The sequence below is a fragment of the Phlebotomus papatasi genome, chromosome 2, assembly GCF_024763615.1.
Source record: "Phlebotomus papatasi isolate M1 chromosome 2, Ppap_2.1, whole genome shotgun sequence".
In the NCBI taxonomy this organism is placed as follows: Eukaryota; Metazoa; Arthropoda; class Insecta; order Diptera; family Psychodidae; genus Phlebotomus; species Phlebotomus papatasi.
Window position 1 is genome coordinate 33,532,283 of NC_077223.1, and position 24,939 is coordinate 33,557,221.

The 24,939-nt window shown below is 34.7% G+C and overlaps 4 protein-coding genes across 9 annotated transcripts in view; 3 read left to right on the forward strand and 1 right to left on the reverse strand.

The window, feature by feature from the left end:
• The window catches only part of LOC129803551 (rho guanine nucleotide exchange factor 12), a 193,722-nt gene extending 182,691 nt beyond the window's left edge, over positions 1 to 11,031 (forward strand). For all 6 annotated transcript variants that reach the window (XM_055850193.1, XM_055850195.1, XM_055850194.1 and 3 more), the window contains one exon: positions 3,464 to 11,031. In XM_055850193.1, the coding sequence (XP_055706168.1) occupies positions 3,464 to 3,526 (63 nt within the window). In that variant the 3' untranslated portion in view covers positions 3,527 to 11,031. The remainder of the gene's footprint in view (positions 1 to 3,463) is intronic.
• A 3,570-nt stretch (positions 11,032 to 14,601) lies between these two features.
• Positions 14,602 to 16,550, forward strand: LOC129803552 (protein aurora borealis). Its single transcript, XM_055850200.1, has 2 exons — positions 14,602 to 15,034; positions 15,091 to 16,550. Exons 1-2 carry the CDS (start codon positions 14,817 to 14,819, stop codon positions 16,292 to 16,294), a joined length of 1,422 nt encoding a protein of 473 aa, XP_055706175.1. The 5' UTR covers positions 14,602 to 14,816; the 3' UTR covers positions 16,295 to 16,550.
• A 113-nt stretch (positions 16,551 to 16,663) lies between these two features.
• On the forward strand, positions 16,664 to 17,108 carry LOC129803554 (NADH dehydrogenase [ubiquinone] iron-sulfur protein 5). The gene has a single exon (XM_055850202.1). It carries the CDS (start codon positions 16,745 to 16,747, stop codon positions 17,048 to 17,050), a length of 306 nt encoding a protein of 101 aa, XP_055706177.1. The 5' UTR covers positions 16,664 to 16,744; the 3' UTR covers positions 17,051 to 17,108.
• LOC129803553 (ATP-dependent RNA helicase Ddx1) lies at positions 17,092 to 23,539 on the reverse strand. The gene is made up of 3 exons (XM_055850201.1): positions 23,436 to 23,539; positions 21,415 to 23,369; positions 17,092 to 17,412 (listed from the first exon to the last, which is right to left on the reverse strand). The coding sequence occupies exons 1-3, from the start codon at positions 23,449 to 23,451 to the stop codon at positions 17,179 to 17,181; spliced, it is 2,205 nt and encodes a 734-aa protein (XP_055706176.1). The 5' UTR covers positions 23,452 to 23,539; the 3' UTR covers positions 17,092 to 17,178.
• Between the last annotated feature and the right edge of the window lie 1,400 nt (positions 23,540 to 24,939).

The window sequence follows — 24,939 nt, forward strand, 5'->3', positions numbered from 1 at the left end:
TCTGATAGACAAATTTAGCATAATCTTAAAATGGCCATCCATAGGGAAATGTTGGCATGGTTCGCACAGAGTGAACTTTCAAACAATGCAAATTTTCTCTTTGTTTGCAAAGAGGTAGTTCGTCATTTCTTAGCCATAAGATAGATCATTATTAAGTTCATGAAACGAGTGAGAAATGGTAGGTCAGCTCTCTGCAAACAAAGAGAAAATTCGCATCGTTTGAAGGTTCACTCTGTGCGAACCATGCGTACATTCCCCTATCTTCAATGGTATTTATCAGAAATTTATCAGCAAACACATAAAAAAGTCTCGTAGAATGCATTAACTTTCTAAAATATAGCAACTTCATGCGATCAGAATTAAGAGCGCTGAAGCCGAAAATTCGACAATCGAAATTTCGATTTCGAAAAAGATGTCAATTCTTTCGAACAAAAAGTCATAAGGGAAATTGGGGCACCACCGAACACTTAAATTAGGTATTTACACTTCAGAGGACGAGACCCATATGAAATCACTAGGGATGCTTGTCCATTGAAAAAATGGTCGTCATAGTCCAAATAAGTTCAGAAATAAAACCAGTGATAAGCCCAGATAAGCTTATGGTAGCTGAGATTCTTTACAGGTGACCTCGAAATGCGTGCAACTCGGGGTGCTTGCAACTCGGAATGCGTGAAAATTCGATTGTGAATTGAGTTTTGGGGGTAAAGAATCGCGGTTTATTATTGTTCGAACTCAAGCGGGTAGCTGGGACAGCTTATGTAATTGACCTAACTTTTCATTAGTATTCCAATTATACTCTCTTTCGGATCAAAGAAAATCGATTTGGTTCTAAAAAGGTTTCATTAATAAATAATTAAAAAGTCTGCAATCGAAAACACAGAGAAACATAAAATGCCAATATGAATTTTCAAATGCTTTTATAAAATATTCTTCTGTAAAATTTTTAAATTTACGCTGTCTTTGCGTCGATTTTAACCTCCAGAATGAATTGAAAGTTAAGTTTTATAAAAAAAATATCAGACTGCTTCCATGAAATTTAAGTAATAATCCGCATAAAACATCAAATTTTTAATCATGTTTTTCTTTAATTTTTTGTTTTTATTTACTAACTTATTATCATTTGATTAGTATAAGTAAAGATATTGTAAATTATTTAAAAATATACCTATAAAATAAAAATTACTATTATTTATTTATTTATTTAATCTACATTTTTTTATTCATTATTTATTTTATTATTTATTTTAAAAAAAGTTTGTCAACTTATTAAAAAAGGTCTACGGGATTTTTCGTTTCCCGTAGATTTTTGATATTACCCTTCGAAATTTTTAAATATATTTTAAAGCTTATTAACAGAAAAAAGAATATTTTTTAATTATTACCTGACAAAATGCAAATAGTAATTTAAGGATAATAAGGAATAAATATATAATAATTAAATTAATAAATAAAATATTGGGTTAATGATTAAGTTTATTATTTGTTATCAAATAATAACAGTCAATCAGAGTGTTATGCCCAGCACACAATAACTTTTGTTTATAAACATGTTTTCAAAATTTCCAATGAGAGTGAATGAAAGGTAGATCTAGTCATCTAGCTCTCTCTCATAGAGGCCATTTACATCGTCGCATTAGATTGAGATTGGATTGTCCCAAAATCCGAATCCAATCTTGTCTGTTTACATCGTACTGTTGAGATTGAATTGGATTTTTAGCGGGATGCCATTTTTGTGAGGTTAAAAATAATATTTTCGATTTTAAGTTGGATATTTTGCTTAGGATTCTTAAATTAACCTACACAATTTGCTTAACACTACGTTCATATCCTTGTTTAAGGAACTCTGCAAAAACTTCTTGGTTGCGATTTTTTTAGAGTCTATCGTCACAACAACCTCCTTCTCCTGATCAATTTAGAAGAGGAGCTTATTCTCCTTGCTTTGCCACCTCTTTTAAATTTGTTGTTGCCCATATCCTTGCACAATACACAAAAAAAGTCCTGAAAATTTTATTTTGTGCGACTTCCTTACCAAACCAACATAAATGATGAGGTTAGTTTTAACGTCAAATGCAACTCCGAATTTTGCTTCGCGCGCTCCGAAAATGTTTGGGACAATTGGGACAACTTGAATCCAATCCAATTCGATACGAGGGGTCGTATTGGATTTGCCGTTTATATCGAGAAAAAATTAAACAAATCCCAATCTAATGCGGTGATGTAAATGGCCTCATAGAAAATTTTGAATACATATTTACAAACAAAAGTTATTGTGTGATGGGCATTAATTTTAGAATCACGAAAATTGTAAACAATTTTGATATTACCAAGATTTAATTTATAGCAAACTCAGCATATTTTATCATTCCTGGAAGAATTTTCTATCAATGAACAATTTTCGATGTACTTAGATCTTCAATTTAGCGGTTTAATGATTTAAAAATAAACGGTCATTCATACAATTGTCGCGAATAAAAATGTTCGGAGTGCCAGGAGCTTTCGAAACGAAAAATGGTAATTCCTATATAATTACCAAAAAAAAATGGTCAAAGCCGAGACACAAAGGGTAAAAAAATGGTTATCGCTCAGTTGTCGCTGTCTCGGCTATTTACATTTATCCTAGCTCTGTGGGCGCTCGAGTGTCAAAACATGTAAATCCAAAATTTGGGCCAGATCTGACGGGGTCGGATTTCACCTACACTGAGAAAAAAAACGGGGGTGCGATTAACTTTTTTTCCTCATAACTAACACTTTTCGGGTGTAAAAATATATCAACATTTTTTAATGTTAATTTTACACCTTTTGAAGGGTAAAAATAACGTGAAAAAGGGTTACTTTAACCCCTAATACATCTAAAAAGCATAATATTTACACCGATTTGGGATCAATACTGCAGGGTAAAATTAACATTTCCGGAATGTTATTTTAACTTTTTCGGATTTCTCTCAGTGTAGGACCACAAAAGCTGAGATTGTAAAGAATCTCAGCTAAAAAAATTGGATTGGGGAAACTGCTCTCTCTTGGAGTTCGAGCAGTTAAAAATGACACACCCAGCGAGCACCGAATGCTATCAGTTTTCAATTCTGCTGAAAATTGTATGTATTTTCAGCTGATTTCTGCTAACCTTAGAACAATACTTGTGAGGCAGTACTATTTCCTTTTATTTGGTTAGTACTTTTTGTTCGAGAACTGCTGACCGGTCAGCATATTTTTGCTGATCGATTCAGCAAAAATATGCTGAAAATGCAGCTTTTTTCAGCTAACTGTGCTCGCTGGGGTCTAAACGATCGAATTTAAATTAAAATATGTAAGTATGATAACACCGGATTACGAATTAATGGTTTTTTGAAGTTGCAATAATTTGTTCATTCTGTAAATCGGCTAATTAAAAAAAACTATTTTATTGATATAAAAAGTTTCTTAAAACTTTTTAAATTACGAATATTGCTTTCTTTTCTTCAATTAGGAAACACCACCGAAGGATGTGGATAGCGGCAAAAAAACGCAAGTTGAAAGTCCCCATGATTAAGCGAAAATAGGATTAATGTAATAAATGTTTAATAGAATGAGTTGCATGCAGATATCTGGATTATTACAAAAGAAAATGGAATAAAAAAAGAGATTTGGAAAGGTTTAGAAAAGAGATGGAAAAATAGCAAAATTATAAAACGACATAATTATTACATTAATATTAATGTAAAGTAGATGGAAAAAGTTTCGTTTTTGGAAAAATTTTATCCACAAATTCTATGGAAGCGGGCTAGTGGACCAATTTAGTTTACTGGTTATGCTTCTTCAGAAGTGTATTGCATAATATTGAGAGAGAGAAAACAAACGTCATAATAAAGTTCTTCATGTTATATGTGTTTAGAATTCAAAAGAATTTGGCGGTAATATTCACAAATTTACCATTTTGTCGTGATAAAGGACATTGAAAAACAGTAAATTATAACAATAAAATAAATTATTCGTCTATTGAAATATCATTGATAATTCACGTGTATGACAGGATAGTATTTACATCAATTTGTGGCTGTTACACAATTTCTGTTGCATTTTTTTGAGCTGTTACTGCTTTAAGTTCAATTTATATTCTCTTGTTTGCGGCTACAAAACTTGGTCTCTGTAGCCTGGCTTATCCCTAGATACCGGACTCATCCATCAAAATGGATTAGTTCGCCATTAAGACAGCCTTTTTTTATTTTTTCCTCAAACTTGTTTGCGAATTAACTAAGATAGTAATCGTGAAATGATGAAATTCTGAGCAATTTCTTGAATTTAAAAAAGCACTTAGCAAAGTGATAAAAGCGGCAATTCTAAATAAATATTTTTTGAATTCAAAAAATTTCATGCATTTAATAGATAATTGCATGTTATTATAGTCAACTTTTTACTTAACTCCCTGGACAGATGCTTTTCTCCTAACATTTGAATTCGACAGGTTTGATTTATCGAAAAGGTCGTGCAATCAATCATAAAATATCTCAAGTGTTGAATTTAGAATTTACTAATACAACTCCGTAAGAAATAAAAGATGACATATCTAATGGCGTACGCATAACAACTTTAGTTTTTCAAACATGTTTTATATAATTCTTTCAATTTCTTGAAAAAAAAACATATTTTCAAAACAAAAATTTTCGTGTTTACTCATAACGGGCCTAATTTTCTTTTTGTTCTAAGAAATTTGCTAATAAAGTGAGGTTATTTTAACATAACCTCACATAAACTTCTTATGAAAAAAACTTCACAATTCTCCGAATATTAGCAATTATTTTCACAAATTTGTCCACATTGAACGATTTGAATTCTAAAATAGAGGTTATTTTAATTTTTAAATGTCGTCTGTCATCTTTTTTCCACAAATTTTCAGATTCTAACCTCTAAGGAAAGAGGAAGAATCTAGTTCAATGAGCTTCATTCTCCTATTTGGTCAATAAAGAGGAAGAAAGGCACCACTGAATTGGTGCTTCTTTAAAATGGGGTTCTTCTACTTCTAAACAGAACTTAGTCTTATATATTTTAATTTAGCTTTACAATTACTTTGTGGAAGTGTGGAATTAAATTATACAATGGTTTAATCTATCTATTAAAAAATAGGAGAAAAGTTCGGAGAAAGGTTTTAGGTTAAATCAGCCTAACCTCAAAAATTTAAGACTTGAGGTTAAATTAAATAAAACCTCAAATTCTGGAATAACCTTTTTGTCAAATAAAAATTGATAACCTTTAAAACCTTGCATGAAATAATCTTCAAAAATTCTCTAAATATGAATTACAAACTTTTTTTTTAAATCATACATTAGCCCAGGCCTGAGCTAAAATAAAAGGCGAAGTGAATTTGGTGGTGCCTGTTGGCATTCTTCGAAATTCCGCGAAAATTCACGTAGAGAAAATGAAAGGTTTTTTAATGTGAAAATTGTTTAATTTCTTAAAGTTAAGTAATTTTCACAAGAAAACCATTTTAATAATTTAGTTGAATATAGTTATTTGGGTTAATTGTGAATAATTGTCGATATTACAACAAAAACATTCACTGAGAAAATAAAGAGGTTGCGATTAACAATTTTTCCTCATAAATTTAACACTTTTTAGGTGTAAAAATATATCAACATTTTTTTAATGTTAATTTTACAGCTTTTTAATGGTAAAATTAACATGAAAAGGGTACATTTTACCCCTAATACACCTAAAAAAGGTAATATTTAACACCGATTTCAGATCAATACTGCAGGGTAAAATTAACATTTCCGGAATGTTATTTTAACTTTTTCGGATTCCTCTCAGTGTTGGGATGTAATTTTGAATTGGAAGACTAATATTCTTTTGAGCTGTCCCAAAATTCAGGATAGGTTTGAGAAAAACCCTTTTGTACAACACTATTTTGGTTAATAAGGAATGCAAAAGTTCATATTATAAGAAGAGACACGGCCTGCTAATAAGGATAAAATAGAGAAGAAAATATTTTGTCGCATTTCAGAGATTTTTTGCAACCGCAGCGCCGCCAGACGTTTGTCAAGTGAGTTATTTGTGTCTCTATCTCTCTCGCACTGTTGAATTTAAGAACTTTCCATTTAAAGTGATATTTGCATTTAATTTCTTTTAATTTGTATTTCTGCGAGATTCAAGTAAAAGGGTGTGTAGTGAACACTATCCGTCTTCCGACAAAGATATCAAGAAGACAATTTCTTTCTATATGAGTTTTTATGTCTGTTATGTCTTTTTGGCGCAAAAATATTTATCATGGCACCTTGCGTGAGAGAGCAGGATTAGTGTTACCAGTATGGCTATCTGTAATTTCCATTAAAATTATCAATACAAAATTTCCGATATTACACGACTTTTAACGAGCACAGGTCTGTTCTAAATAGAACTTAGCCTTAGGGGGAAGTGGGGCACCTTTGAAATTGAGATTTTTCTCCTAGGTTTAAGTGGAACTGAGCCATATTATAATATAATTTAGCTTCCCAATCTTCTTGTGCAGCTAAATTATATCACGATAAGGCTCAATTTTATTTAAAATTAAAATTTACTAAAACCATTTGTTTCTTTAAAAAAAAATACCATAATACTAACTTAAGAATGATTAGTTCACTGAGAAAAAAGGCTACGATTAACTTTTTTTTCGTCATAACTTTAACACTTTTCGGGTGTAAAAATATATCAATATTTTTTAATGTTAATTTTACACCTTTTGAGGGTAAAATCAACATGAAAAAAGGTAACTTTAACCCATAATACACCTAAAAAGGGTAATATTTACACCGATTTCGGATCAATTCTTCAGGGTAAAATTAACATTTCCGGAATGTTATTTTGGCTTTTTCGGATTTCTCTCAGTGTTGAAGATATAATAGATGTAAAATTTCAAATTTTTGTTATTTATTAGAAAATCTACCTTATTATGGGGAAGATCTGAAGTATCTTGTCGTCTATTATTATTTTTCGAAATTTATAGAAAAAAAATAACGACAACCAGCTGACCATATCTTGATTCGCTTTAGAATTTGCAATTAGCGAATTTGTGCCATTTAACTAGGGGCAACTATTTGAAGAGAAGGGATTTTTCCAACTGAATCCTTGTTGAAAATTTGTCCAAAGGATGTTGTTCCACGATTTGACAATCTTTTTGTCATACGAGAAGTGAGAATGTGTTTTCTCCGGCTTTTGAAACCGATCTTCGAATTTTTTGTGCTTCAGCTAGTGTATGAAGCAATTCTAGTTATTTTTCAAGCAATGCATAGCCACAAATCAGTTGTTGATTGTTGCTGATGGGGATCCCGTCTGACCAGATAAGCATGGATTATAGCCTCAATTAACCCTTATCTTTCATACCTTACTTTTAAGAAGCTCCCATACAAAATACCCCTTACTAAATATATGTGAAAGACACTGTTTTGCGTTCATGGTGGTGAGCAGCGGAACTACGAAAATTATGTTGCCGGCCTTGTTGTTCAGCTGTCAGTGAAAAGATGGAATATTTTTTAAAACATTTTATTTATTTTTGAAATTGACTAAAATTCCGCACTTATTTCTCGCCCTAACGCTATAATTCGTGCGAGCTAGTCATACTGAAATGTACGATATAGTAGCAATGTTTTCAACCCAAAAGTAGAACAATAACTGAGTGTTTGAGAGATCAATTTTCTCTAAGTTGCAAGATGCCAATTATTGGCACTGATCCTCCATTTATTTGTGAATGTATTTTTTTGTAGAAATTTTCTATGAAAATTCCACGCCATTTTTAATCAATTTTATTAATTATTTTGAAGAAAAATATAAAGAAAATCCACTGGAAAAGTTGTGGAATTCCTTAATATTTAACCATGGAAGTATCTATGGCCGTTGCATGGAAAATTCCGCGGAGAATTTTGTGGAAATAACGTGGATTTTTCCGAATTTTTAAAGGGCTGACACGATTAAGGTAAAATGCCCTCGCTCGACCGGTTCCTCGTAACGACCGGTAGATTTATTTATTCAAACTATTTATATCGCTCCTTGGAAATTACAGGGGCCCAACTAATTTTTGGCCATTATTCAGGAGACAGCATGAAATATTCAACTTTGTGTAAATAAATACCTCAATTTAATGACTGAATAAAAACAATTTATTTCTTTTCTATTTGTATGAGCACTAATATAAGCATCGAAACTTTTATATTATTACCTTTCTAAATATGTTTTTTAATGAGTTAGCTCCTTGTCGTTCTAAATGATGTGCAAATTTTGCTGAAATTAGAATGACAAGGGATCAACTTGCTTGAGTTAGTTCCCTGTTTCACAAAAAATTTAACGATGAATATATTTTGTGCCCCTATAAGGTCAAGTGCCCTTAAGTCGACCGGTTCCTCAATTCGACCAGTAGAGTTGTTTATTCAATTTATTTATATTTGCACTAATATTTGGCATATGATCTAACATTAATAGGTCAATTATTCCATAAATAAATACGAATCAGTGAGAATTTTATAGAAATTCACCATTAAAACATTCAAATATTGACCAAAGGTCGAGTCGAGGAACCGGTCGACTCGAGGGCACTTTACCTTACTTCAAACAAAATTATGCAAGTAATCAAAATGATTAAAATTTTGAAAAACTTTTCTAATAACGAAATTTAATGACTTATATCATCTGAAAATTTATTAAATTGTCTTTCCAAGTGCATTAGAATCTCAAAATTGCAAAAAAGTGAGTTGACCCCTTATAATTTCCAAGGAGCGATATTTGCTATAATATCTTGCGTATGATCTAACATTAATAGGTCAATCATTCCATGAATAATACGAACCAGTGACAAATTCATAGAAATTGACGAAATTGACCATCAAACATTCAAAAATTGGTCGAGTCGAGGAACCCGGTCGAGTGAGGGTACTGTACCTTATACTGCTAAAAATCCATAGAAAAAGTCGTGGAAATATTCGTTGGAAAAGTCAATGGAAACTAGCGGACATTTCTTATTAGATGGTTCTATACAGAGTTCCGCGAACTTCCATGGAGTACTAAAAGGTAATTTAGCATCAGATTCCCCCTCGGAAATCCACGGGGATTTTGAGCGGTAAAATCCAGGGAACTCTACGCGGCTTTTTAGTGGTAATATCCGCGGATATGACAGAAAAGACTGCTGGAAATCCAGTGGAATTGCCGCGGCCTGGCTATAATGTTAACCCATTCAGTCAATGTACCAGAAATACTTGAGATAGAATATTCATATTTTGGGATTAGTTTCCTACAGATTAATAGATGAATTTTTTTAAAAGAAAAAAAATTATCCATTATGGAGGCGCGGGGATCCGCCCTCAAACACGCGTCTTAATGGTCACTGAATTTAAATTCTGTACATTAATTTATTACAAACTCTATTGATTTAGATAGAGTAACTATCCAAGAAAACAAATTGTCAACTAGAATTCAAATTAGGAAAGAAGATGGAGGTCAATTTTAACAAATTCGACGGGATGTCGAATTTTCTGTGCGCCATTTTGAGCAAAAATTTTGCATGACTTTCCGCGAAGCGAGAAAAGAACAACAAAATGTATTTCCATCTCTGTTGGGCAATTTTTGCAAGTAATTGAAGGACTAAAGTAACCAAAAATCCATTCCCGACAGAAATTCGAATATCAATTGCCCAGAAATAAATCATCTAAAATCAGTCAATTTGCGTATGATGTATAATACCATGGTAAGGAATGGGTTATAACGACGTTAAGATGACGATGGACGATTTTGTGCGCATTTCTTGCACATTGCTTCAGATTAAATTAGGACAAAGCATCAGAGATGCAACAGAAATTGTGTAACACTATCTTTAAAACAAAAAAAAATAGTTATTGCATCGTTCAAATTGTAAAGAAAGAAAAAAGAATACAGATGAAAACATAAATGTATAATCTGTGTGAATTTTTTATGGCAGAAAAAGACGCTTTTCAATGCCATAAACATATTTTAAAATGAATATATATCAAAATATAAACAATTTATTCACGATAAAAACAATATAAATGTGTAATTCAATGCATAATCACTTGGAGAAATAAAGAAAAATAAAACATATTTTATGATGTAGAAACATTTTTTGGATAAATATTTCGATTGAATGCCTTATTTATTCGTGAAAAAAAATTTTTACACAACAAAATATTGGCTGAAACAGTAAGAAAGATAATGAAAATGGCTTTTTTTGGAAAAGGTAAACTCTAAAAGTAAAGTATTTTTTACATTTTTGCCAATGCGGCCTAATTGAAGGGGATAACGGAATAAAATTGACTAAAATTTCGAAATAGAAGAAATGAATAGAAAAAAAAAAACAAGATCTTTATATCAAGCAGTTAGTTGGGTATTCAACACTGCGATAAAAACAATTTCACATTTTTTTTTAAAAGAAAATTTCTCAGTGTTTTTCATCTTGTGAAAGATATACCATCTCATCTATTAAAAAGAAAAGTATAAAATGCAAATCTATATAATCCATAGCAAATATTATTGGACATTTAAAGAAAAAATGAAAGAAAATAATTGTGAAATAAAACATAAATGTTAAATTAGATATCGAAAAAAAAGCACGAAAGCATAGAAAGGTGAGGTAAATTAAGCAAAGACGTATTAGATTTTTAGCTTTTAATTGATAATATTTTTGAAAAAAAGAAAAAGAAATGTATTATGTAAATATTATATTTTTTATTAAAGCCCCCATCTCATTTTCTCATCCCAATTATATATATTTTTTTTTTATTTTCTTCGTCAAAAAGTGAACGCTTACTTTTCATGGTAGAAAAAAAACATTAAAGTGAATTGTACTAAAAAAAGGAATGGAATTATAAAAAAAAGAAATCAAAAAGATATGTCTAAGAGAAGACAAGTATTTTGTCATTTATATACATTTATTTAAAAAAAAATATATTGAAATATATTTTAAGAAGGGAAGTGAAAAAAAGGAAAGATAAGGATATTAAGAAATTTAATTAAAAAAAAATATCGATGTAATTTATGAATCAACAATTAACTTAATAAAGCAAAAATATGATGTCAAGCAAACATTTTCTTTTTATTTGATGGGGTGTGATATTTCGCATATTTCTAATGGCACTCAATTATTTCTTATTTACAGTAGACTCTCACTTAATCGGCTCTTTTTCAATCGGGCGAAAAATTTTGTTGACAATTTTCACGTTTAATTATGAAGCAAATTTGCTCAAATTCGCTGTAGTTCCTCTTATTTTATCATGATTCATCATTCTTCATAATTAAGCTCTTTTTGTAGAATTTACAATGGTTTGATGTCGAAATCTATCGATAATTTGAATGACATTTTGCCCCGTATGCCCGATTGTGAGAGAGTCTACTGTACCTATTCATTTTGATGTTCACAGGGCTATTGCTGTATTCGAAGGGTTCAAAGTCTGGGGTGAAATGATAACTGTCCCATTGTAATGGATCGTTAGTGTCGAGTATCGATTCACTATGCAACACGATTTTTGGCACACGGATCTCACATGGTACGTTTGGTAGAGTCGAGTCCCGTGATCAAGAATCTGTTCTTGGTTTTTCTCCTATACGTCACAATTTTCTTTAATTATTTTTTTTGTTTTTGCTGTTTTGTCACATATTACGAATTATTCCTCCGGTTCTATAGTGTACAGAACTTAATAAATGGGCATCCGTTGTAAAGGTAAGTAGTTGTGCTTCAATTTGAAAATTATGTGATATTTTTTCAAAAAATCCTTGGAGCGGAAAAACAAAATCAAACTAAAATTTCTGAAAAATGACCTAAGAAAGCAACTTTTGAAAAATCATATAAACTAAACTAAACTAAATATTAATGTACTCTCTTCAGCACACAATAGACTTAACTTAGGACTACATTTTTTCCATAGAAGACATCCTTCTCCGATACCTCTAAATGCCTTATTTGCGCTAATTCGGCTCTTTTAAGATCGGGTTACTTTTTAATTCGGGTAGCAGTTAAATTTGAAAAAGGTTTGTTGACATTTTTCAAGTTTTATTATGATTATCAAATGAAGCAAATAATGCTCAAATTTGCCATAGTTTGTCTTAGTTCTAATGTGTTTTTGCATTATTAAGGGGTTTTCATGTAATTTACCATAAATATGAGTATGTGAACTCAATAAGTGTATGCAGATGAATAAAAAATCGTTGCATTTCAAAAAATTTGTCGCCCGAATTTCTCTAATTCGGGTGACGTTTCGGTCCCAAATGCCCGAATTTGAGAGAGTCTACTGTAAAATCTTATCGTAACTTCCATCGTTTATAAAGCCGTAACTTCCAATGTATGGACATCTTGAAAGTTACGACAAAATTCTAATAATTTTTATTTAAAAGTGCCCTTAAAACTTTCGATAATTTTTGTTTAAAATAATTTTTATTGGGCTTCTAAAAGGTTCTTTTTTTCAAGTGCGTTTAATAAACAAAATTACGCCGATTCTAAATATGTATATACAGTAGGGTGTTTCAACTAGGAAAAAAAAATTTTGGCACTATTCTCAGGGTAACTGTATTTGATGAGACAAGAAAGTTTTTCTTCTACGACCATATGATCAGACGCTGTTTAGAGGTGGCTGAACGACCCTCTCTGTAGAACTTTTTCTGATTTTACCGGATTTTACACTACAGAGAGGGTCGTTCAGCCACCTCTAAACAGCGTTTGATCATATGGTCGTCGAAGAAAAACTTTCTTGTCTCATCAAATACAGCACCGTGAGAATAGTGCCAAAAATTTTTTTTCCTAGTTGAAACACCCTAATATACAGTGGCGACAAGATAAATAGCACAGTTTCGGACACTGTAATATATGCTTTGTTTTTCGAAAAATTAAGCTTTTAAAAATGGTGAAAGTAATAACAATAAATGAACTTGTATATAAATACATTTTGAATATGAAGAAAAAACCTGAAAAATCTATCAAGAAATTTGATACGATTAAAAGAATCTTGAAATGGCACATATTGAGAGGACAACATAAATAGCACACCCTATAAGATGTGATATTTTTCGGGGTTCTACTGCAATTAACAACTTACGAATTCTATTTGAAAATTAAATTTGGATTAATTAGTACTTAGTTAAGTAACTTTTTGAAAAAATGAGCGCTTGACAACGAAGGATCATTAAGGAAATCAGGATTTGACACTATTCTAATGTGATTGTATTTCATGTAATGTGAATATCAAACTTAAAACTATCTCAAATTAGTCACATTCGAGAGATTTATCTTGTGGTCAATCTCTTCCTTTAAATTCAACAGGATTGAGGTCCTTAGATCGTCCCGGCCATTCCAGAAGGTCAATTTTGTTCTGAATGCACCAGTTTTAAAAAATCTTGGCAGCGCGTTTAGGATCATTAGCTTGGTTAAAACTTAAAAACCAAAAGCATTTTTTTTTGGATGTTGAAGTACAAGTCTTGTTTAATGATATCCTTGTAAACAAATTGGTTTATATTGCCTTATATTCCATATACAGGTTATACGCCACATCGCAAAAAGTAACCCCGTGTACTATAAAATTACCACCGCTAAGTTTTACGTTCTTAGTTATGTATCAAGAACAAAAGTCTTGACTTTTGAGACATTTAATATTTTCTTATGTCATATCCTGTGATATTAAACAGGAATACATCTGTTCAAAGATTATTATTCCAGAATTACAGAGGTCCTTCTGCATATGCTCTTTAACACAAATCAAACAACAGGTAAGGTTTCGCTTGGATACTAACTTCTCTACGTCTGGAAACACTTCTAAACCGGGTATTTTTTACATAAAATTGTCTTTCAGTAATGCTCATATCAGTTACTTTTTCAAATTTTGTTCAATTTGTTCCTTTAATTTCGGCATAGCGACAAATGAGTTTAGTTTTATGTACTATAAGAACAATGGCAGAATCTTCTCTAGAAATCGTAATTCTTACACGAAATTTTCAAGTTTTTACGTGATTTGTAAGTTTGATCACAAAAAATTATTAAATTGATGGTTATCTCCCTTGATATATCTTAGTTATCCTAAACACTTTTACGTAAAGCCTGGAAATCTGCACCAAAGGCTCTATTTGCATTATTTTTCAGTTTATTTTTCAGTTTATTTTACGAAAATTTGTGGCATTAATGCCTATAAATGATCAAGAATACAGAAATATAATGAATTTCAAAATAAAAGTAAATTTCAGGTAATATTTTCAGGGTAAATGAAAGTGTGCTATTTAAATTGGCCGCACCTAAACTCATAAAATGACAAAAAACATGGTTTTAACAGATACAAATATTAAATAATTATCATTTTTATTTATAATGGGCATTATATTTTCTAAAAAATAAAGCATGATCAGATATAAAGCTTGGTGTTGTATCATGAAACATCAAAATAGGAAAATCGCTGAAGGTGTGCTATTTATCTTGTTGCCACTGTATGCACTCAAAATCGCAAAAATGAAGTTACGACAAATGCTGATTTAACTGACGAAATATATTAAAATTAGTTGCATACTGCTCCTGCAGGGCAAAATTCCCAATATTCATACACACACTCGCGGAAAATTCAAAATCTTAGATTGCAATTCAGCAGCCGTTGGGAATTCAAATCAAAATTTCTAGGGTTGCCAGAGTTGCCATGCGAAATTTTGTGTGTGTGTGTTGCCTGTGAGGCTCGCAGTGTCAGGAGGAAAATCGTTAAAGATTTCCAGCCAATTTTCCCACAAACTGAGCAGCCGAAAGTGTCCAAAAGTCTTCCAACAGTAATAACTTGCATCCCCACTGCCAATTTGTGCCATCCACTTCATGTGCTGCGGATGATATTTGGCCTGGAAAAATTGCAATGAATTCAGGGACGCCCAATAAGAAGATTTCGCCCCAAATGCGCCTCCGGGAGCTGCAGAACTCACCAAAGTCATCAGGATCTCAAACACCATTGCGTGGTGGTCGATTCAGACTACTACCCATGATCAGTACCCCACCGCTCTCGCACATCAAGAAGGTTATTAACCCCTTTGAAGCTGCATTGACTGAGAGACTTCATTTGCCGGCGATTTGCAGGTAATTCTGGGGAGATTTTTTTGGGGATTGTTTTTATTATGGCATTGGTTTTTCAGTCCGTCATTGTTCCATCGACCTAATACTCCACCGCACTCATCAACACAGTTCGAATGGACCATGGAACAGGTGTCTGTACTCAATCCGGCAACAATTGAAGCACATGAGACACAGTTCTTGGATTCGCCGGATCCCGATGTCGAAGCACGGGCTCAGGCGGCAATTTCTACGTATTTTAGGGAACAGCATGTTGTGCCTAGTCCTATAGAATGTCCCATGAGACTGACTAAAGTTTTGCACTGCCACGATGAGGATGAAGGAGAGCCTGCAGTGGCAGGAAAACGTCATGGTGTGGCCCAAACGGTCCTCACATTGCCTCCACGACTACCAAAAGCCGTGGAGGATGCTCTGGCGCCCTTTTTTACCTTTACGGCTGATCAGCAGCAGGCTCCAACGGAGGAGGAAAGTTATGATCAGGAGAAAATTGATGCATCACTGAGGAGGCAATTGTTTGGGGCTCCCGAGGGCACTGAGGATGAAGAGGAGGCTGAGGAGGAGGAGGAAGATGCTGTGGTAATGCCTCCACCATCGGGAAATTGGACAGAAACTCCGGAGAATTGGGGAAAAAAATTCAGAGGGAGAAATTTTGATTCGCCTCACGATAGGAGCTCTTTCTCGCCCAATTTGTCAATCACACCCATCAAACGTGAGACTTTTGGGTCCCTGTCGCCCATTGGGAAGCTCTCGGCCTCGGGGAAGCAGCAGAAGGCTCGGAGTAGCACCTCAAGTATCTACCAAAGTACTCCTGAGCGCCTCAGTACACGATCCGGATCGGAGTATTCAGTGCAAATGTCACCGGAAGAGACATCTCCGCCGAGGTCTTCTGGGGACGGGAGGTGCATTGAGATGTCACTAGTGTGTTCAGAGGGAGACGAGGAACCAATGCAACTCAGTCAGAATGATACTCTGGCCATCCATGAGACTCCAATGCGCTGTCGTTCAGCCAGCCGGAAGAATCTCTCTCACTCTTTCTCCCAAATCGCCGACACGGATGAAGGAGTTGAGTTTTTTGGCCATCGGACTGATAAACAGTCTGTAGAGATAAAAGACTCCGTCCAGGTGAACTTCACGAGGACTGATAGTGGATTCAATGATGGCAGCTGCGATACCATGGACAACAAGGAAAACTTGGATCCCATGGCTAGGGAAAATTTTGATCAGGACGTCTCCATGGTGATCTCATGTACTCCAGCAAAATGGTGACGAAAAGGATGATCAAGACACATTCCCGCCCCAAAATCCCCCTTATCGTGCCAATACTCATGGATTCTTTCCACAGGGATACTCTCAATTTGCATTTATAAATCCCAAAAGAGCTTTTCCTTCCCAACGATCACGGGAAAATTGCTGTTTTTTTCTCTCTTGACAATCTCCGGAAGATTTTCCGCAGATTCTTCTCTACTTAGACAATTGTATATTGGAATTTACGTGTTCAATAAAGACGGCAATAACTACAAAATGATATCTCATGAATTTCCCCTAAAGGAAAATCGGGAAAATCGCATTTTCATTGAAAATTTTGTTTCTAAACGGTGTTTTATTCAAACTGACAGCATTTTACCCTCAAAAATTTTGAGGTTAGGTGTCGTAATACTGTCAGCAAGAAAAATTTTCCTGGAAAGAAAATCCGTGAAAAATCCTATAAATTGAGCAATGTCTTCACAACCATTTCTCCGGAACATCTTCACAGACATCACGGCATCGATTCCCAATCATCAGCACTACGATAAGTGCGGGGAATTCGAGTTGAATATGATGGAGTGCCTGGAGGCCTACGGAACAGACAGGGGCAGATTGAAGTGTGCTGATCTCATCAGTGATTTCCAAGAGTGTGTCGGCCGTAAGAAGCAGCTGATGCGTTTCCATGCAATGCGCAATGAGAGACACCGTCAGTGGCTAGCTGGAGAGCGCAGCAGTGAGGAACACTATGCACCACCACCCAGAGTAGACAGCTACTGAACGTGTCCGGAAGCTAGTGTAAAACCACTGAGGTAAATAGATTTGTAAATTGCTGGGATTTGAGTTTCTTTTATTTCGATCATACAAGCAATAAATTATATGAGTTTCCGGGAAAAAGACCCTTGATCTTAGCGCTTCTTAGGAAGATGTTTGAGGAAGAGTACTTGAGCTCTAGACTCCAGATCTGAAAGTTGCTGTACCACTGGAATCAATTGCTGCACGTGATCCTTGTATCCGGTCCCTGTATTCTTGAGTTTCTCTCCATAAACTACTTTCCCATCAAAATCATTCACTGGCACCTTCATATCCTTGTCCACTTGAGGAATGGTAATGTTGAGGTGATCCTCAATCTCAGCTAAGTACTGTAAAAAATTTCCAAATTAAAAAAATGGGCAAAATCTAGTGATAAACCTAGGTGAGCTTATGGTAGGTGAGATTCTTAACTGAACCCAACTCGGAATGTACGCGGATTCAATTTGGAGCTAAAGTTGGGGATGTTGGGCCCGTTATGCAATATAATTTCTAGAATTCGGAATTCGTAGCAACTTGATGTTATCGGTTGCTCTCGGTAGCGTAAAAACGTCCATAGCAGTAGGGGAGACCGGGGCAGAACCACTTTATTCTAAATATATACTTCCCTTACTATTCATTGAAATATTTATCAACCTCATACAAACATTTTTTGTACAAATTATACGCAATGAAAAATTTCATTTGGTTGCTAATTCTACCCCGGTCTCCCCTATACCTGGTGCATTCAGAGGGTTATGCCCTAGACACACTTACGACTAAAGTCCAGAGACGACTAAGCTAGTTCATAGCCAAGTCAGTTCCTAACACACTACAAATGAGGCTTAGTATTCACTGGTATCCACAAAACATAATTTTCCTGGGTTTTTATGCAGATATTTCTACTGAAATGCACTAATACTCCTCTGAAAATGAAACTATTTGTAATATCATGTCTCAGTACACGTCCAATAATTATTGTTAATTACAATTAGTTGTGAGGTGGAAGCTAACTTGCGACTTAAGCCAATTTTGGCGATTCTAGTGAATAATTCTTGTTGTTATACGTGAAATGTGAAGTAAATTTAAAAGTAGTTTCATTTTCAAAGGACTACTAGTGCATTTCAGTAGAAATATTTGCATAAAGCCCATGAAAGTTATGTTTTGTGAGTGCCAGAAAATGTTAAGCCTCGTTTGTAGTGTGTCAGGAACTGACTTGGCTATGAACGAGCTTAGTCATCTCTGGACTTTGGTCGTAAGTGTGTCCAGGACATTATTATGGAAAAAATCAATTTTCAACATTCAATCGACAAGATCGGGTAAATGGTATAGCCTGACCAGTAAATGATACATGGACGGAATATAAATATACGCTACAATAATGCCGAAGTAATTATCAAAATCCATAAAATGGTCTTCAGACTAGAGGTTTCGCCTAATTCCCAAAGGTCTCGAAATCCTAAATAGCGAGCAATTTTATTGTTTTTTTGAGAGCCTAATAGGTCTCTATATAATAATTAATAATATAATATAATAATAACTAATAAAATAATAATATTTTATTAATGGAGGTCATCGAAGTTCGGAAGTGAGTATCTTTTACCATTTAATTTCCAGAGCGGCGACTTATACAATTAACTTTTTGAGTTCGAGCAGTAAAACTGATCGGAACTTGCACAATTGGTGTTTTTTTTTAGAAAATTTAGGGCTCTATTCTGCGAATAAAGATAAAGTTTCAAAATAAAGATTTTAAAAATTTTAGGATTTGGCATTCTGCGATCTTGGATAAAAAGTCGAAGAAATGTAAATAAAGATTTCAATATCCAAACTGTCACTTATGCCTTGTCATTTTGGCACTTTGGTCAACCAAGCCGATTTCTTGGTAGGAGATATTTTCTAGTTAATTTTCACGACAAGGAGTGGAAATTTTCTTTTAAAATTGTGGTGGACGAGGAAAATCTTTCGGGTGGTATGAATCAGCTTATAAAATTGATAACTTTAAGTGCAAAAGTCCTGGAAATAATTTCACTTTTCATACACTTCTCAGGTACTTTGAGAAAAAATATTTCCGGAACAAAAAGAGCTTGAAATTGATTGAACACCAAGAAATCAGAGGGAATGTTTTATAAATTTTAGACGATTGGATTAAGGCACAGAAACCCCGAATTTCATATTCAATTGTTTTTAATGTAGATTTTTGAGTGCACTTTTCACAAAATTTCTTAGATGGATTTACCGGTTTAAGAATCAGGAAACATCTGGCAGCAAAATAGATGCAAGGGATTCCTTCAACTTCAAGTTCGTCATAGAGAACCCAGATAACTCTCAGCTACCGGTTCATCACTGTCATTGCCATTAGATCGAAAAATAATGATCACTGTATTATAAAACGTATGAGATTCTAGTCGAGGAAATTCCTCTAGATCCTAAACCTGAAGCTTCGGCACATAAAGTAACTGTAACAATATTGAGGGCTAGGATTGTGTAGGAAGAAGACAACCTAAAAAAAAGCAAACTGTACGTTCTTAGGGAAAATCAGCCGGACTCATTCAAATAAAAACGGAACGCCAGGCATAGAGAAGAGAAAGTGAGATGATTGAATGAGAAAAGCTTAGGAACTCCTTGGCGAGCCCTACCTTTAACAATTTCTAAAAATAAGAAATGGGGTACAAAGGCTCATTTCTCGCTAATAAAAACAATTTTAACTGCTCGAACTCCAAAAGAGAGCAGTTTCTACAATCTTTGTTGAACTATAAGATTTAGAGAATAAATTCAGTTCAGATTTTTAATTCATCAAAATTTTACCGTCTTCTGGAATAGTACATCTTTTCGAAGTATATGACTGAATATAAGTGTTTTTTGTTGAAATAAAAAAAAAAAGTTGTATTTATTGTGTTCCTAATCTGCCTCTGCATCCTTAAATTTTCTAATAAATTAAAAGATCTTCCATGGCTTTAATGATTTTTATAAGAAGTTTCAAAACGCAAATAAGGATTTCAAAGCACCTCGAGACCACCTTTGAAATCTTTATGAAAAATAAAGAATATTGATGTTAGAATCATCGCAGAAACCACCGCAGAAACCAAATTTTGAAATATTTTTATCCAAGATAAAAATAAAGATATTTCACAGCTTTATTTTGAAATCTTGATTGTTGAATACCAAATCTTTATACTTATTTTTATTTCTTTATACTTATTTTTATTTCTTTATATTTATCTTTATCTTTATTCGCAGAATAGAGCCCTTAGTTTGAATTTTTACGCTAAAGCAACACCACCGCATGTGAATTTTTAACCTGTCCTTTAAAAGTGATTATCAAGATGCACAATTAATACTCTTTAACTCTATAACGACGAGACACTTTTTACGGACTGAAAATCAACAATAAAAATGAAACTGAGAAACATAATCAATGATAAGTCTTACATCTAACCTTGGAAAGTCCAACAGAGTCTGATTCGGTGTATTTTGTGCCTCTATGAACGATATGGACAAAAATAGCCCAAAATTTTAAGTAATTTTTCTGGCAATACCAATGAATAATGTTTTTCGCTTTAATGAAAAATATTACGTATGAGTATTGTAGTTTTTATTGCCAAAGGGGTTTTGCTTTAAAAAAATTGAAAATATAAAAAAATAAATAAAATCAATTTGAGAATTTAAAAATTCGCCATTTTTGAGCTTAAATATTTATTACAGAGCAAATAGCTAGAGACTTGTAAAAAATATTCTAGATTTCTTCAACCTTCTACTTTACAATTATGTACAGACATAAGAAAAAAATAACTTTAGGTAGTCAGGAAAAATTATTTTCTTTATGGGACACCGGTGTTCCAATCGTCCTTAAAGGGTTAAGCTCCGGTCAGGCAGGGTTGTTTGAGGAACTTAAGTTTTTTGTGTTAAGAGGGTATGAAATACAGCTAAAACATACTAAAATTTTAGTCCGATCCATGTCAAAAGACCAGAGGTAAATAGCGCCCCTAGTGGTGATTTTATGAACATTCAATGTTAGAAAGAGATAATAGTAATTTCACGAGAATTTTCTGAAATACCGTTAGTGATCAAATTGTGACAATTAGAACCGGAGGTAAAGCCATTTAAAAAAAAGTTTGACCCCTTTAAAACTTTTAAGGCCTAGTTAAAAGCTATCACATTTTAAATTCAATGGGGTCAATAGACTATATTGCAATTTACAAACCTTTACTGAAAACTGGGAGAGTTTTTAGCCCCCCGCCCATATATTTGTGATCAGGGAGTGCCGAAACATATTTTGGCAAAGTTTGAGACCAATCGGAGGACATGAGTTTTTGTGATGATTACAATAGGGCTATGATATGTTTGTGAGTACTCACATTCATCTCATTGTACCAAATGCAGCATCCCCTTTGATCAGTCAAGTTGGTATTCCAGCAATTTCTCCCGCGAGATTTGCACCACTCCCCATGATACCAGACTTTCTCTGGCACAGATGCCACCAAACTGATGGCAAGTCCCATTCTCTCAGCCCTTCCTACGCGTCCAATCCTGTGCACGTAGTTGGACTTCTCGTCCGGAAGGGTGATATTGATCATAAATGGCAGCCCAGTGACGTCAATTCCTCTTGCAGCTACATCGGTGCAAATGAGGAATTTCACACGTTTCTCCTTGAATGCCTCCAAATTGGCCTTTCGCTCTTGGGGCTTCCGATCACCGTGCAGGCAAACGCAGGAGTATTTCTGCCCAGCGACTTGCCTGAAATACTTCTCGAGATTGTCACAGTCGAGTTTTGTGCGGCAGAAAATGATTGCTCTGTCCATTTTGTGCTCCTCAATGGCTCTCACGCAGTAGTCTCCTTTGAGGATTTTTATGGCTTCGGACAGGGTTTCTGCTGTGCTATTTCCTGGTCTGACATTGTCTTGGGCATGGACACCGTCGGTCTGAATGCGTTGTCTCATGTTGTGCCAGGCTGTATCCTTCTGTGGATCAACTCTCACTACTACATGATGCACAGTCTCTGGCACAGCATCTTCCCCCTTGAGATCCACCCAAGTGGGGAAGTGCATGAGTCTCTCAGCCATTTTTTTGACGTCGAATGAATGCAGCGTAGCACTGCAGACGATCATCTGCAAACGCCTTCCGTCAGCCGTGATCTTCGGGATTTGCTTGTGCAGCCGATCAATCATGTCTCCATAGCCCTGCTGCAGCAATCCATCAGCCTCGTCCAGGACGAAGAATCGACAGTGAGAGAGCAGAAGGTATCCACCTCCAATGAGATCTTCCAAACGTCCAGGAGTTGCAACAATTATGTCTACACCACGTTCCAGGGCGGCCATCTGATCGCGCACATTGACTCCACCAATCAGGAGGAGTTCACTGATCATAGGATCCCTCAGGTGCTTCTTGAACCTCGTGATCTGCGTCAGGGTTTGTTCGGCCAATTCCCTCGATGGCTCAATAATTATCGCCTGCGGAGCATTTGGTTTGGGCTTAGCATCGGCTACAGCAGCTGCTGAGGGAACAGCTTGAGGATTATTCTTGACATTCTTCTTGTCAGCTGCCGTGAGAGCGACAAATCCCTTTGGTGGAGGATGCTTAAAGGGCTCCTCTCCAAAATTAAAAAGCATCTCAGCATTTTTCAGCACAACAGCCGGATAAAAAGCCTCAGTGCGCAAGAAATCTGGCACTTTGAAGGCCACTCCAAGATCCTTTCCATTTTTCATGTAGCGCACCTCATTGGCCTGCAGATCCAGGAGACATCCGATAATGTCATTTATCCCAAAGGCTTCACCATAATCATCAAATTGGCGATTGTTGGACTTTTTGCCCGTTCCTCCGAAGCCAAAGCCAAATTTGCAAGTGCCCAAGTCAAGATTGGCACTTTGAGTAGACCACCCAACACGACAGAGCCCCTCATCTGTCACAGTAGCTTCGAAGAAGTATTTTCCAGCACCCTGAACGCCAGTTGTGCATCTGCATCCGTGCCATTCCTTAAATTCTCGCGATTGGCACTTTAGGCCTTCAGGGGACACAGCCAGGGCATTCCCACGGTCGAAGAAAGACATTGTCCATGGCTTTGCCGTAGTTCCCGAAGCTGCTGCTCCTCCTCCTCCTTTCTGACCCTTTCCCTCTTGGATATCCTTGAGGGTTTCCCATACAATTTGCAAAATGGGCAAGCAGAAGGCTCCAGTTTTTCCACTGCCTGTCTCTGCAGCCATCAGGACATCTCCACCGCCCAGGATTAGGGGAATTGCTTCAGCTTGGACATCCGTGGGTAGAGTCCATTCTAATTCATCAACAGCACGTCCAATTTCCGGCAAAACACCAAACTCTGTACGGAGAAAGGTAAATTAGGATCCAAACTACAAATTCCCACATGAATATCTTTCTTACTCACCCTCAAAAGCTGTCATTTTCGGGAGATTCTCTGACCACGCAAATTTTCCAGAACCGGCACTTATTAACCACTTTGAAGAAATTGCAAAAAGTCCTTTAGTAAAAAGTACACTGTAAAAAAACAATGCACAATAAAAAACAAATTTTCTTTAACCCCCATTGCAAAGGAAAGCGGAATAAAAGAATAACAAGCGAAAAATTCCTTGGAATTTTCCACTATTTTTCCTTAAAAAATTCCATAGGAATTTTCCATAATAGGTTCCAAGGAAAATTTAATGGATTTATGCTGGATTTTTTCTAATAGAATACGTCCATGGAAATGCTCGTGGAATTTATGTGGATTTGCAACAGTCGCAACACCATTTTATTTGCTTGACATTTGAGAAAAATGTGGAAAAAACCATAGAAAACCCTATGGAAAGATAGTGGAAATTTCCATATGTTTTTTCCACCTTATCCCGCGGACGTTTCACGTGTGAGTTTCCATATAAATCTTCCGCGGAATTTAACGCTGGAATTCCAGCATCGTACTAGTAAATTCCATGGAGCACTATATGATTCCAATGGAATTTCCGGCTTTAAATTCCATAGGAAAACTTAGTGGAATTTTATCGTCAAATTCCAGCGAATTTAGCCATTTGGACGCAAGTTTTCCATTGGAATTTTTGCGGAATTTTGCTATGGGGACACTTCGTAGAACACCCTAACTAAAAGTGTCACGGAAGGACCAAGTGGCAGCCGCTGCCATTTATCGGATTTTACAAAATATTTTGATATTTTTACTTATATTTTAATATTCAAAGCTTTAGTCAGTTCTTTTCTAGTGTCTGAATCAGAAATTTAATCTCCTTGGGTACTGTATCTAAAGATTTTTAACCATTCGATGTTTTCATCTTTACCAGAATCATGGACTAAGAGAAAGTGGTCTGCCTTTGAATGCGACAGCCTTTGAATATTTCAATGTTTCTCTTATTTTTCAAAGCAAAAATTCTACTTTATGAACAATAGTTAATACTATTAACTATTTTCTATTAACTTCGCTTAACAAAATGGATTTTTTAGCTTTGGGAAGTAAGAGAAAAATTGAATAATTCCAAAAATTATTCATATTTCCCAATTCAATATTTCCCATAATTCTTCTCAATAATTTGCAAAAACACTTTCAATTTGTTCTTTTAAGGCTTTTATACACAACAGTCAAGAAAATTACATCTGCAGAACGTCAAGCTCCCATATAAAATGCATATGGCAGCAACTGCCACTTGGTCCTTCCGAGTGCAGTTTTTTGTTTTTGCAATATATTTACATTAATATTTAATTTTTATTAAAAATTTTATAACGAAAAAATAGCCAGATAAATTCCGCACGCATTCAATCAGGCCTCCAGGCGAAATGATATATTCTTCATTATAAGAAATTAAATTGAAAACTGAATTGGCAGCGGCTGCCAGTAGGGTCCTTCCAAGTGTTAAAGTCCTTGAGATTTTCCAAGAGCTTAAGTGAAA